General features: G+C 33.5%; 1 protein-coding gene across 6 annotated transcripts in view; it reads left to right on the top strand.

Moving 5' to 3' along the window:
- MAN1A2 (mannosidase alpha class 1A member 2) overlaps positions 1 to 14,493 on the top strand; it is a 175,821-nt gene that overhangs the window by 94,774 nt on the left and 66,554 nt on the right. For all 6 annotated transcript variants that reach the window (XM_023222826.2, XM_023222829.1, XM_023222831.2 and 3 more), the window contains 2 exons: positions 397 to 520; positions 6,155 to 6,248. In XM_023222826.2, coding sequence (XP_023078594.1) covers positions 397 to 520; positions 6,155 to 6,248 — 218 coding nt within the window. The remainder of the gene's footprint in view (positions 1 to 396; positions 521 to 6,154; positions 6,249 to 14,493) is intronic.

The following is a 14,493-nucleotide window of genomic DNA, read 5'->3' as shown; positions in this document are numbered from 1 at the left end:
AGAAAACTGTTTGTGAACTGATACGGAAAGACCACCAACTTGCTATGTTTTGTTTAAGAAAGGAGGACAGGGAGAATATATATTTGGATTGCCTATATTTGCATAAAACATTCTGTAGTAATACATAAGAAAGGAATGAAAGTGATTTTCTTTGGGGCCTGGTGAGGTGAATGGAGATGAGAATGGGTGAAATATATTTACTGGATTTTAAAAATACTGTTTTAATTTTTAGAACATGGATTTATTACCTATTTAAATTTTTAATGCAATTTTAGATATAAATAAGCTACTGTGTCAGATATAATAATTTCTAAGAGATCTATTTAAAATTTACATATTCATTAAACAACTGTTTTGGTCTTTTCCCAATCCTGTCTCCTTTTACTTTTCATTCAGTGGAGTAGGGCGAAACTGGGGCTGGGCATCTGCAGGTAGCAGCATTCTGGCTGAATTTGGCACACTACATATGGAGTTCATGCACCTCAGCTACTTGACAGGGGACCTGATTTACTACAAAAAGGTTTGTTTTCTTGCCTTCTTTTCTTTGTTTGTTATATAGAGTCCTTCAGGATTGGCCCAAAGATTTGATTAATGCTTAAAATGTTTGCCTTTCTAGATATATGTTTATTAGGGCTTTAGCCTCTATTTTTTCTTTTGAAGTTACTCAAAGAAATGTCCTTTCTATTTAGGACATATTTAAAATATTTATTGTTATTTGAGAAGTTATAACCACTATTACATTTTTTTAAAAGTTTCATTGCTATTTTTATGCAGCATTGTGCTGCAGTACCTAGCCAGCCTGGTAAGACAAGAAAGACAAAATATGTTTTGTCTTTGTCCAGATGTTTAAGAACTGAAAAGGAAGAAAGAAAATAGTAGTTATTCACAGATTACGTGATTATTGACCTATTACTAGAAATAAGAGTTTAATATGTTTTTTAAATAGATGATCAATATGGATGTTAAAAATCAGTAGTATTTCTCTACACCAGCTACAAAAGGCAAGAAAATGTCATTTTGCAAAAAAATACCTTATGTAATAGGACAAGAGTATATATGTTTCCTACAAATAAATCTAACAAAAGATAAATCTAACAAATTTTTACTCAGCCATGAAAAGGAATGAAATCCTTTCCTTTGCAGGAATATGGATGGAACTGCTGGGGGACGTTATGCTAAGTGAAATAAGCCAAGCACAGAAAGACACATATTATATGTTTCATTCATATGTGGGAGCTAAAAGAAATTGATGTCATGGAGGTAGAGAATAGAATGGTGGTTATCAGAGGCTTGGAAGGGTAGTGAGGAGAGAAGGATAAAAATGGGTTTTTTAGTGGGTACAAAAGTGCAGTTACACAGAATGAATAAGATCTAATGTTTGATAGCACAATAGAGTGACTCTAACAATGATTTGTTTTATATTTCAAAATAGCTAGAAGAGAAGATGTAGAATGTTTCCAACAGAAGAAATGATAAATGTTTGAAGTAATGGGCATTTCAGTTACTCAGATTTTGTCATTACACATTATATGCTAGTATCAAAATATGTACAACTCTTTCATATCCATAAAAATTAAAAATTAAAATTTAAAAATACAAAACTTTATTAAATGACATTGAAGAGGATATAAATAAATGGAGGGATATCATTTATGTATAGGTAAACAGTATCATAAAAATTTCAGTCATCTCCAAATTTGTAGCATAAATTCAGTGCCAGTGAAATCTCTAATGGCCGTTTTCCTCCCAATGGAGCTTGAAAACACACTTCTAGAATTTATACAGTAAAGAAACATTCTAGACACTTGTGAGGAAAAACACACTGGCTGGATTTACATTGCCCAATTATCAACATTGACAATGTAGTATTTGTTAATAGGGACAAACAGACAGACGAACAGAATAGATAGCCCTTAAACAGACCTACATATATGTAGAAACTTGTTATAACAAGTGTTGCGCTGTGAATTATAATAATTAATTCCAGGAACATTAAAGGCTTAACTTTAAAAAATAAAACACTGATATTTTGAGAATGAAAAGTAGATGCCCTTGGGGTAAAAAGGATTTTTACAATGGGAAACAAAAAATATTACCTAGTAAAAATACCCTATAACCCAGCAATTCCATTATTTGGTATGTATATTTACATTATATACATAGAAGCATTGTTTGTATTGGCAATTTATATAGTAAAATACACAACAGTAATGAAAATATGAATTATGTTTGTATCCATTAGTTAAAAGAATATAATACAATTTTTATAAAGTTCAAAACAAAGCTGAACAGTATATTGTTTAGGGATTCAAAATAGTTTTGATAAATTGTTGAAGTAAAAATAACATACAGAGATGAATCTCTGAATTAAATGTTTTATTTGGAAGCACAGAATTCCAATTCAGGGCATACACACAGAGTAGGGTGGTTGGTCCTCAATCCATCCGGAAAACAAAGAGAAGGTTGGATGTTTTATTACAGGAGAAATGTTATGTATCATTTTGAAAGGAAGTGTGTTGACACGGGTAAAGCTTCTAGAAGCTGTCTGGCCCTGATTGGTGACAGCAGTAGGTGAAACTATAATGTTAGGGTTATAGCAGCTGAGCTTGTGGAAAACGTAATTTTTGGAGCTGGTATTATGTGCCCCAGGTGATTTTCCACTGGGCCCTTGGACTCTGAATTAGTTGGGTATGACAAGAATGACCCAATTCATATAATTTGCTTTCACAAAGTCAAGATAATGACAAATATGAAACTCAATACTACAGATACATCTGGGATATAGGCAGTAATATGTGAATGGGCAGTGGTAAACAGACCATGAAAGGTGTTTGTAGTGTTGTATTTCTTAAATTGAGATGTGAGTAGAGTTGAGATATATATGTATATTCCTTTCTGTTTATGAAATACTTCAACAGAGAAGAATTTTCAGGTAAATACAGCAAAATGGAACTAGATGACAGAATTTTCCCTGTCCTGACTAAATGAATAATAAAAAAAATTAAAGACAGTAAAAATTCATCAAAAGCAATAAAAGAAGGAAAAAATGTAACTTCATGTCATATTTGATGACCAAAATAAAAAAACAAAAACAAGAAGATTTCTGATTTCTGGCATGAGACGTAAGTCTGCTCCCTACCCTATCCTGAAACCTTTTTGGGAAAAGAGAGTCAACAAATTCCTAGTATTCCCTATCAGTCTTGCCAAGGTGACCAATGCCCAGAGCATCAAATATTTAATTGTCCACAGCTCCAGCGGAGTTCTCACCTCTCATCCTTCTTGAACACACAGGCTTCAAGTGATCAGATAGAAGTACTCTAGCACTCCAGATCTCAAATTGTATCGAGGAAGGGAGAAACACACACACACACACACCCACACACGAAGAACTCAAGGAGAAATCAACAAAGTTCAGGCCAGAACTGACCCTTTTAAATGTGAACAAGATAAAACAAAGCATGGCATTTGTGCAAACATACTGCTGGAAACAAAAGCGGAGTGGTATATAGCATGTAAAAGACTGATAAAGAATCCAGTTTCAAATTTTAAAAACAGTAAAAAAAAAAAGTCACCATGAGTAATTCATACTATAATAGAAATTAAATTTAACAGAACTCAAAACCAAAATAAAACAATAAAATGATACAAAAATATTGTGGAGCTAAAGAAACAAATGGAGACGTAAGATGATGTATCCCCTAGCTAATAAAATGGGAAATAACAAAGAACTCATTGCACATAGTGAAAAACTGAATTACTTACATGGAATAAAAGCAAGAGATAGTCATAGACAAAACAAAGGAAAAGCAGAGATTAAAAAGATAATAAATTTGTAAAATAAACATAATTTAACATATGGTCCTTCTTGAAGTAGAAAACCTAAATCATAGGAATTAACCTAAAAGCAGCAAGAAGAAACACTGCTGGGCACAGTGGTTCGCATCTGTAGTCCTAGCACTTTGGGTGGCCAAGGTGGGTGGATTGCTTGAGCTCAGGAGTTCGAGACAAGCCTGGGCAACGTGGTGAAACCACTTCTATACCAAAAATTAGCCCTGTGTGATGGTACATGCCCGTACTCCTCAGCTACTCGGGAGGCTGAGGTGGGAGGATCACTCAAGCCTGGGAAGCGGAGGTTGCAATGAACTGAGATTGAGCCATTGCACTCCAGCCTGGGCAACAGAGCAAGACTCTGTCAAAAAAAAAAAAAAAAAAAAAAAACCTGCAAATTCCATTTTTAACAAAATTAAGAGATACTTCATATCACCAAATAGGAAGAAAAGTAGGCATATAAGCAGTAAAGATCAGAGAGAGGTTTGGTATAAACAGAAGAGAGGATATTTGGGACTGCAGACTAAAAAATACAAAACCAGTAGAGCACAGTTCTCTGAATTAGGTTGTGTAACTTGACATACAGAACTCAAATTCTCATGAGCAGCAATAAGAACAGGATCACAGGCTGATGGGGAGTACTTCTTTGGACCTTACTAGACATAATGTGTTGAGAAGCTGGAAAAACAGAATTAAGTAAGGATTCTCACAGATAAGCTGTTTGCACCTGCAGACTTTGGTGACAGAAGGGAATGAATGACAGATTATTATGAGCAGTGCTGCATTTCCAATCTCAAGTGGCTGGGGAGAAGCAAAGTCTAAAAAAACGTATTTATATCTGGACTCTTACCTGGTGTTTTATGTCAAAACTTTCAGGAAAATAGTAATGAGTAATTTGTTAAAAAAGAACAGGTACAGAATTTATACAAAGATATTACCAGAAAAAAAGGTACAAAATATGTAAAAAGAGCAACTGAAAATTCTGACCAAATATCACCATGAGAGAAAACATAATAAAGATTTCATCTCTGTAGAACAAGTGTATAAACAGAGATACGAGTGCTCAGAGACAATAAGATCTGATGTCAGTAACAAAATATAAGAAAAAATAGTTATCAACAAAGTGAAGGCCAAAATGGAAGCAATACAAAGAAAGACAGTGTTCAAAATATAAGGAGCTTAGATGACAGAATTGAGAAAAACTAGTAAATGTGTGGAAATAGAAAGAGACAAGAGTTAGAAAGAAAATGATAGATAAGGAAGAAAGGCAGAAAGAATTGAATAGTATACAGTTTTTGGATGACAGAAGAGTTAATTTTCTCACCTTTTATAACATTCAGAACTATCTAAAAAGTAGTCTATGGAATTTTTCAGATTGAGATTGTTATACATAGTGTTGGTCTCAAACGTGAAAGAACACAGGGAATATAGACAGCATTCTTGAGTCCATTCCTGAAACTACTTAAAGACAAAATCCAGCCAAATGCATGACAATGGGAAACCCTGTGGCAGAAGAATTAATATTGTACTCAAGTCCAGAAAAGTGAAGTATATATCAGGTCCTCTGAAAAAGAAGGGTTTTCCCAAGTCATTTATACCAGCCAGGTTATTCATCAAATGTAATGACAATATTCTCAAACAAATAAGAATACAAGGAACATAACACCTCCTCCCACCCCCAGAGGCTCCCTTAAAAGCACTTACAAAGTTCACCCAGTCTAGAGTTGAATCAAAATAAATCCCTAGGAAAGACTCCAGCTTCTTAATATATTTCACGATTTTTCTTTCCCCATTACCCTCAGGAAGATATTTTAAAATTTGGAATTTCAGGAACTTACAGATATCTATTGTGGGAACAATTTTTAAAGTTCAACAGTTTGTTTTACTTCATTTACTTTTTGATCTGTTCAATTCAAATTAATACTTTTCAAAATACAATGGCATTTTATGATTCAATTCCTGTGAAGTTATTTCTGTTCTTATATTTGAATATATACGTGTTGACTGTGTTTGGAATGTTGTTTATAACTGATGTTTCAGACGGTATTTCTAGGTAGTGGCATGTTGAGATTTAAAATGGTTTCTATCTGTGCTATTACCTCTGTATTATTTTTATTGCTTGATTTTAAAATAACACATATCTTATAAAAATGACTCATTTAAGAAATAGAAGGCTTTGTTGACTCGCCCCTGCCCCTCCAGCACACACACAAAGACAGGGAATAGGTATAGATTCTGAGTAAGGAAAAACACAAAGCCTACGTTAATACCAAGCCTTGATGACACTTATTTTTATTAATTGCATTCTTAATTTTACTTTACTTAGGTTATGCACATTCGGAAACTACTTCAGAAAATGGATCGTCCAAATGGTCTTTATCCAAATTATTTGAATCCCAGAACAGGGCGCTGGGGTCAGTGTAAGTATTCTAGTATACCTGAGGCTTTCTTAAAGAATTATTTGTCTGAAAACTCTCTGCTTGATGTAATACAAAGTACACTATGTGGAGTTAGAAACCCTCAGTGTCTAGCCTTGTGGTCTACTGGTGCTGTTCTTAGGCATATTTCTTATCTCTTAGCTTCAGTTTTCCCACTTGTGAAATGGAAATGTTAATAACATGTCCCCTAAGAGTATTTTATTTCCTGTATTGTTAAAATATAGTGTGGCAGTTTGAAGGTTGTACTTAAAAACTCTTATTAATAAATTACCTCTTCATGTAAATAAAAGCACCGCTTAAGAGAGGGAGGTAGAGGAGGAGTATGGAAAGCAAACGAATATAGTAGATTACTAGAAGCGGGGCAGTTGTTCGAGTATGAAAAGCAAACGAATATAGTAGATTACTAGAAGCGGGGCAGTTGTTCTTGGATAAGTCATGTCTATTCATTCATTTTAGAAGAAGGCATCCTGGCCTTCATTATTTACCACTCTCTGTGCTAAGTTCTTAGAAGAGATTGAGATGGAGAAAGAACATAGAGTTTGGCCTGAATTCACAGGCTGGCAGGATAGGCCAACACATAAATGTTATTGTATAGGAAGGTACCAATTGTTACATGAAACTGTGGGAAAAATGATTCCCTCTGCCTGAGGGGAAAGTATTTTGTTTAGGGAGAGGGTAATTTTTCTCATTAGAGCTCATTTATTTTTGAAGAAATTGATTTTTAAAAGTAACAACTAATAAATATTTATGTGGAAATGTGGAACTTACAGAATTTTAGTAATTGTAGGTTTATCAATGCTATTCTTTTTTAAAGGTTAGGAAAACAAGAACAAATAATAGAGACTGCAACTTTGCCACTAATAAAACATGATTTAGTTATTTTTGAGACTAATAAAATCATAAGTGGTAAATAAGAGACAAAAGTAACGATCATTTAATTTTAGTATTGAAAGCACTGCTGATTCTGCCAGTAAGAAAATATGCTGGTGTGAGTACCCAGAATAGGAAAACATTTGCCCTGGAATTGTCTTTTTGTACCTTTCCAGGAAATTGTCTTTTATTTTATGAAAGGAAAGCAGATAGGTCAATATAATTATGTCTTTCATGAATCTGGAAATAGATCTCAATCTTTTTTGACTCTTTTTATACTTACTTTTCCTGTTTCCTGAAATTATTTACATATGACTCATTTTTCTCTATTTTGAAGAAGATAAAAGCTCTAATGCCTTGAATGAGTGGGAATGATATTTTTTGGAAAAACAAAACCCTGAGAGCTGCATTTCTAAAATGTAAAACCATAGTTTTCTTATTTCAGATAAGAGTGACTGAATTGGATGTCTACTTAGTAATTTCGATGAATTCTGTTATCAATCTTTACCCCTGTGAGTTGTATTGAGATTTGAGAATATTATGATAATACGATGATATACATGAAAAATTATGTTCAGTTCCTGTCTTAGACTTTATGCCAGTGTATATTCTATATGGTATTACTATTTAAATGTAAAAGATAAAATCATAAAAGTACTAAAAGCAGGGTTGAATATATAATCAGGAAAGCCTTTTCTAAGCATGTCACGTAAAACAGAAACTACAAAAAAAATGTCAATTTTCCCTCTATATTATTGTTAACCTCTGTATTAGTATGTTCTCATGCTTCTGTAAAGTACTGCCTGAGACTGGGTAATTTATAAAGGATAGAGGTTTAATTGACTCACAGTTCCACAGGGCTGGGGAAGCCTCAGGAAACTTACAATTATAGCAGAAGGGGAAGCAAACACATCCCTCTTCACATGGTGGCAGGAAGGAGAAGTGCCAAGCAAAGTAGGGAAAAGCCCCTTATCAAACTGTCAGATCTTGGGAGAACTCACTCACTATCAAGAGAATAGCATGGGGGTAACATCTTCCTGTACCCAGTCTCCACAGTGTGTACATTTATATGCTTTTTGAACCACCAACTCATTTCTAGCAGTTTATTCCAAATAAATTTTCAGAGCTATATATTAAAGTTTATTTACAACAGTCTTGGGGTTGTTTATAATAGGGATAATTTGGAAACAATCTGAAGCAGTCCTGTCTGACAGAACTTTCTGTAATGAGGAAAAGATTCTATTATCTGTGTTATCCAATACAGTAGTCACTAGCCACATGTGACTCTTGAGCACTTGAAATGTTGCTAGTATGATTGTGGAATTACATATTAAATTTTACTTTAATTAACTTACATTTAATTAGCTGCTTGTAGCTTGTGCTTCTACATTGGACAGGGCAGTTTTTAAATGTCTTGTAATAGGGATTTGGTTAAATACATTTTGGCCTGTCCAGATACAGTATACTATGCAGCCATTAGAATACCTGACATAGATAAATATGACATATCTAGAAAGATATTTAGAAAAGGAGAGGAAACACTATAACAATAGAAATCAAAGTGTTATATGTGGTTTTCTCTGAATTATTGTTTTATTTTCTCCTTTTCATTTACTGTTACTATCCAAATTCGATTATGAACATCTATTACTTTTGATGTTAGCTTAAAAACATTTTTAAATAAAAAGAGAATCCCATTTTCCATGCCAGTATAAGGATACTTTAAAAAGTAAATCACAGTTTGAGAATTGCCAGCCTTGAAATGATCAAAAGTAGAGCATTGATGACATGGAGGCAGGAGAACTGCTTGAACCCGGGAGGCGGAGGCTGCAGTGACCTGAGATTGTGCCACTGCACTCCAGCCTGGGTGACAGAGCAAGACCCTCTCTCAAAAAACAAAACCAAAACCAAAAAACAGAACTCTTTCTCTTCAGCATTGTGTTGAGAAAACTGGATAGCCCCGTGAAAAATAATGAAGTTGAACCCTTAGTGTATGTTATCTACAAAAATTAACTCAAAACAGATCAAAGACTCTAAATTTGAGAACCAAAACTATAAAACTCTTAGAAGAAAACATAGGGGCAAATCTTCATGACCTTTGATTTGACACTGGATTCTTCAGTATCACACCAAAGGCACAGGTAACAATATAAAAATAAAAGATAAATTGGATTGGATTAAAATTGAAAATTTTTTGTGCATCAAAGGATACTATCTTTGAGAAAGAAAGACAGCCCACAGAATGAGAGAAAATATTTGCAAATCACATGTCTTACAAGGGTATATACACAGAATATGTAAAGAACTCCTACAACTCAGCAACAGAAAGCAAACTACCTACAACTCAACAACAGAAGGTGAACTACCAAATTAAATAATGGGTGAGGACTTGAATAGTCATTTCTGCAAGGAAGATAAGCAAATGGAAAATAAGTACACAGAAAAGATGATTAACATTAAAATGCAAATCAAAACTCAATGAGATACCACTTCACAGCTACTAGAAAGACTGTATAATCAAAAGGATGAAAAATAAGCATTGGCAAGGATGTGGAGAAATTGGAACCCTTGTACACTGCTAGTAGGAATGTAAAATGGTGTAGCTACTGTAAAAACCTATCAGTTCCTTAAAAAGTTAAACATATAATTACCATATGACCCAGCACTTCATCTCCTCTGTATATACCCAGAAGATTTGAAAACAGAGACTCAAACAGATACTTGTATCCCAGTGTTCATTACAACATTATTTATGATATCCAAAAGGAGGATGTAACTCACATGTCCAACAGACGAATGGGTAAACAATATTTGAGTATAAACATACCATGGACTATCCATAAAAAAGAATAAAGTTCTGATACATGCTATAATATAAATGAACCTTGAAAACATTATGCTAATCAAAAAAAGTCAGTCGCGAAAGAACAAATATTGTATGATTTCACTTATATCAAATATCTAGAGTTGTCAAATTCATAGAGACGTAAAGTAGATTAGAGTTCACTGGAAGCTTTAGAGGAGAAGAAAGTGGAGAGGAGAATGGAGAGTTATTGCTAGAGTTTCTCTTTGCAGTGATGAAAAGTTTTGGAAATAGGTGGTGGTGATGGTTTTACAACACTGTGAATATAATTAATGCTACTGAATGGTACACTTTCAAAATAGTTAAAATGGCAACTTTTGTGTTATATACATTTCATCACAATAAAATTTACAACAAAAAAAGATAACTTTTATTCCTCTGTGTTTTCCTCACAAAATAAATTCAAATTACTTTATAATATATTCACTCTCAGCAGTTTTTAATTTCAATGTTATAGAAAGAGCCATTCACTGGTTATTTTGGCAGAAGATCTTTAAAATCCTAGTGAGCTGCCGTGATATCCTTTTAACAGCTGTAGTCCTTACAAAATTGTCCAATTTGTTCCTTTTAATGTTCTTGTATATTTTATATCAGCTTCTGAAAAGTATATCAAATTTTATTATCTTTGAGCAGTATACATCTGTCATATTTATAAATAGTCTACAAAAACATTTAATTGAACTGAAATTTAACAATTCAGCTTTGGCTAACTGTATTATAATTAGAGTAATGATAATGTCTGTGACTTGCACATAGCAATCACAGAGAATAATTACTGGTAATTATGTTCAGGAAAAGTACTTGGCAACAGATATAAAAGAATATAGTAAGAAACCTAGATTTAAAGGCAAATTACTAGTTTTTTTTTCTTTTCTAAAACTTTATATTTTTACTATTCTAAGCACAATACTTAACCTATGTCATTTAATGATTAAAGTGAAGAAAATATAGGAAATCAGTCATTACTGATTCATTGTTTTATATTACTAAATTTATAATTGTGGAAAAAACAAGAATGAACATGTTATTTTGAGTTAGAAAATGAATTCTGATTGTCTTGCTTAATAATTTAGATAATTTATTTAGCTTCTCTATGCATCTTTATCTGTTCTAATTGTACTTGTTTAATAGAAAATTCATGTGGGTCGTATTTATGAGAAAATATATTTGAAAATGCTTCAAATTAGTTTTTACTCTAGAATTTCCCATAAGAAGACTTCAAGAAATAGCTTCTGTTAGAAACCTGCCATTAACTGTATAACATGTTGAAATAAATCATGTGAATCATTGCTATTTAGGAGTGTTTTATAATATATTATCAATTTCTGAATATCAAAAGGACCTTAGAGTGACATGGTTTATCAAATTTGACGTGTAGGCATATACTCTACAGGAAAAAGAAGTAGCTTCAAGTTCCTTAGTGGTATCCTTTTGCTTTAATGTAATTTCAGATGGCCTGTAAAGCAAGATGGACAGAATTCTCACTTGAGAAGGGTTTTTTTTTGTTTGTATATTTTGTTTTTACTGAAGATAATTGACGAGAAAATGTAATATTCTCTGTACTGTTCAATAATAAGGTTAATTTTGTTTTAATATGATTTGTTATAACATTTCCAATTCACATTCTTCCTTTCGCACTCAGTGAATATATACTCTCTTAAAAGTTAAACAAGGCGTAAACCATAAGGTGTCATATTCAGACACTGACAAGAAACCGGACCAGGTTTTGAGAAAACTAATGAGAGAACAAGATTACTTTTATTCTATTAAAACTGTCTATAAAACACATTGTAATAAATAGGCTAAATTAAGAAAAGGAAAGGCTTAAAGCAGAAGGACATACTAGAAAGCCAATATAATACGGATCTGGATCGAGGATAGCTGTCTGTGGGAGTGGTAGTCATTGTAGATTTTATCTTTTCCTTTGTATCCTACATTCATTCTTCACTAAGTCTTGTCAGTTCTATTTCTAAAATATTCTTTTCACCGTTTTAATTGTACCTTTTGTCCATTTCGAATACCTTCCGCCTTCTCTATGTCCTCTTATCAATAAATTCCTACCTATTCAATTAAAACAGAAAAGGAAACTTCTAAGTTAAATAAGCTCTTTAAATATAGTATTCTCTCTTGCAACCACCTGTTAGGGAAAAGGAAAAATATTGGGGTATATATATAAATACCCATTAAAAGATTAATATCAATTTTATGTGTGATAGTATTATAGGAATATATTTTCTCTACAGGATGTTTGCATTCATTAATTTCACTGATACTAAATATCAACCACTGTTCCAGATGCTGGGTATATAGATGAGAACAAGTAGACAGTGTCCCTAATATCCTTGGAGAACTTACATTCTACTGAAGAGATACGAAATAAACAAATAGATGATGTGATGTAATATAATAATAAGAATTTCTTTTTTCTTAAAGCACTTTTAGGACAGTACATTCTTTTGCTTTTCTCGTAGCCTTACTTAGCTTCATGCTTCACTCAGTCTTTTTACTATTACTAGTCTTCTCCTTTACTCCTAGCCTCTTAGTGTTAGAATGCCCTAGAGCAAGCTTGCCCAGCCTGGGTCCCTGGATGACTTTGAATGCAGCCCAACACGAATTGATAAACTTTCTTAAAACATGAGTTGTTTTTTTTTTTTTTTTTGCAATTTTTATAAAGCTCATCAGCTGTCGTTAGTGTTAGTGTATACTATGTGTGGCCTAAGACAGTGCTTCCAGTGTAACCCAGGAAGGTCAAAAGATTGGTGGACAACCCTGCTGTAGAGGTCAGTCCTCCATTCTCTCTTCTCTCCAGTGTCATAGTTTTAAATACTATTTACATGCTGGCATCTCTCAAATCTAGAACTCCAGTCCTTGCCTTGTCCTTGACCTCTGTATTCATATATCCAATTACCTACTTGACATTTTTACTTAAATATCTTATAGATACCTGAAACTTAATATATCTGTAAGTGAGCTCTTCATAATAATTCTATCCACCTCAAAACCTGTTTCTCCTCCAGTCTTTCCCATTTCAGTTAACGGCAGGTCTGTTCTTGCTTATGTCATAAATCTTGTTGTCACCCTTTACTTCTTTATCTCACACCCCACTCCAGTTTCTCAGCAAATTCTGTTCTGTCCGCCTTTGAAATATGACTAGATTCAACTGCCACTACCCTGAGCCAAGGCACCATCTCTTGCCTGGATTGTTATAATAGCATCCTAATTGGCCTTTCCGTTTCTGCCTCTGCTCCTTTCAGTCTATTCTTAATACAGGAGCCAGTATTTTTTTTACAAAGTAAGTCACATTATGGCATTTTGTGCAACTCGTCATTACTTTTCATGTCAGAGTAAAAGCCAAAGTCCTTTTGGGGCCCCGTGATCTGGCTCTTATTATCTCTTTTCCTTGATTTATTCTTCTCAAACTACATTGGCCTTCTGTCACTTGAATCCACTAGGCACTTCTCCACCACAAAGCTGTTGCAGCCACTACTCCCTTTGCTTGGAATGATTTTCCCAGAGATATTCACATAGCTCAATCCCTCACTTTCTTCAGGTTTTTTTTACTCAGAGGTTACCTTTTCAATGAAGTCTTTCCTGGTCACCTTACCTGATTAGCAGAAGTACAGAAAATTGAAAGTTATATTTTATAGATTCCTTCCACTGAGTGGTCCATATTTTCTCTGTGAATTAGAAGGCATTTAACTGCTGATAGCAGGGAAGAAAGTAGAGCAGTAGGGGACTTATGACAAAGAACAAATATCTTCTTCAGGAAGTAGGAAAGAACACTAATTAAGGAGTTATAGAAAAGTTGACAGGCAGTGTTGAGGCTCGTGTTGATGGTGAAAATGATAAATTTGGAGATAATAGTAGAACAGACTGACAGCTGGGCTAATCCACAGTTGATGTTTACCTGATTGGGTACAATAGGAGAACAATGGAGTAAAGGTTCTTGAATGGTTAGACAAGACGAATTAGCTGTTGCTTCCTTTCCTATTCAACCTGACTGCATAAGATCCAAACTTATTTGAGAATATATGTATGTATACTTTTCTCTTTCTCTTTTATCTAACAAATCCCAAAACTTGTATCAACCCAGCCACCTACTTTTCCCACTTACATACAGAGTCAACTAAACATTGCTGGTGAAAATAACAGTACAGGTTAAAGTTATTGTAAACTTACAATTTCCAGTTTTATGTAGATCACTAGTATTCCATGAGTTTTTTTTTTTTTTTTTTACTTTGATCAATTTACTTTCCTATTCTTTACTCTCCTTAAGTCTTCTATGTAACCCTTCTATCCATCTCCAACTCTTCTTTTGACCATTTCTTTATTCTCAATTTCCTAGGCAATTTTAGTTTAGATATATCTTTAGTAAAAATAGTATTTATATAGGCTTTATACATTTCAGTTTGAGAGTCTCAGTGTTTGAAAAACAGAGGCAAAACAACTAAATTTGTGGAGGTTACTGATAGCTTTGGACTAATTCCAAGTATC

Source organism: Piliocolobus tephrosceles, chromosome 1 (genome assembly GCF_002776525.5).
Source record: "Piliocolobus tephrosceles isolate RC106 chromosome 1, ASM277652v3, whole genome shotgun sequence".
NCBI classification, from domain to species: Eukaryota; Metazoa; Chordata; class Mammalia; order Primates; family Cercopithecidae; genus Piliocolobus; species Piliocolobus tephrosceles.
This window is presented reverse-complemented; position numbering and strand designations above follow the sequence as displayed.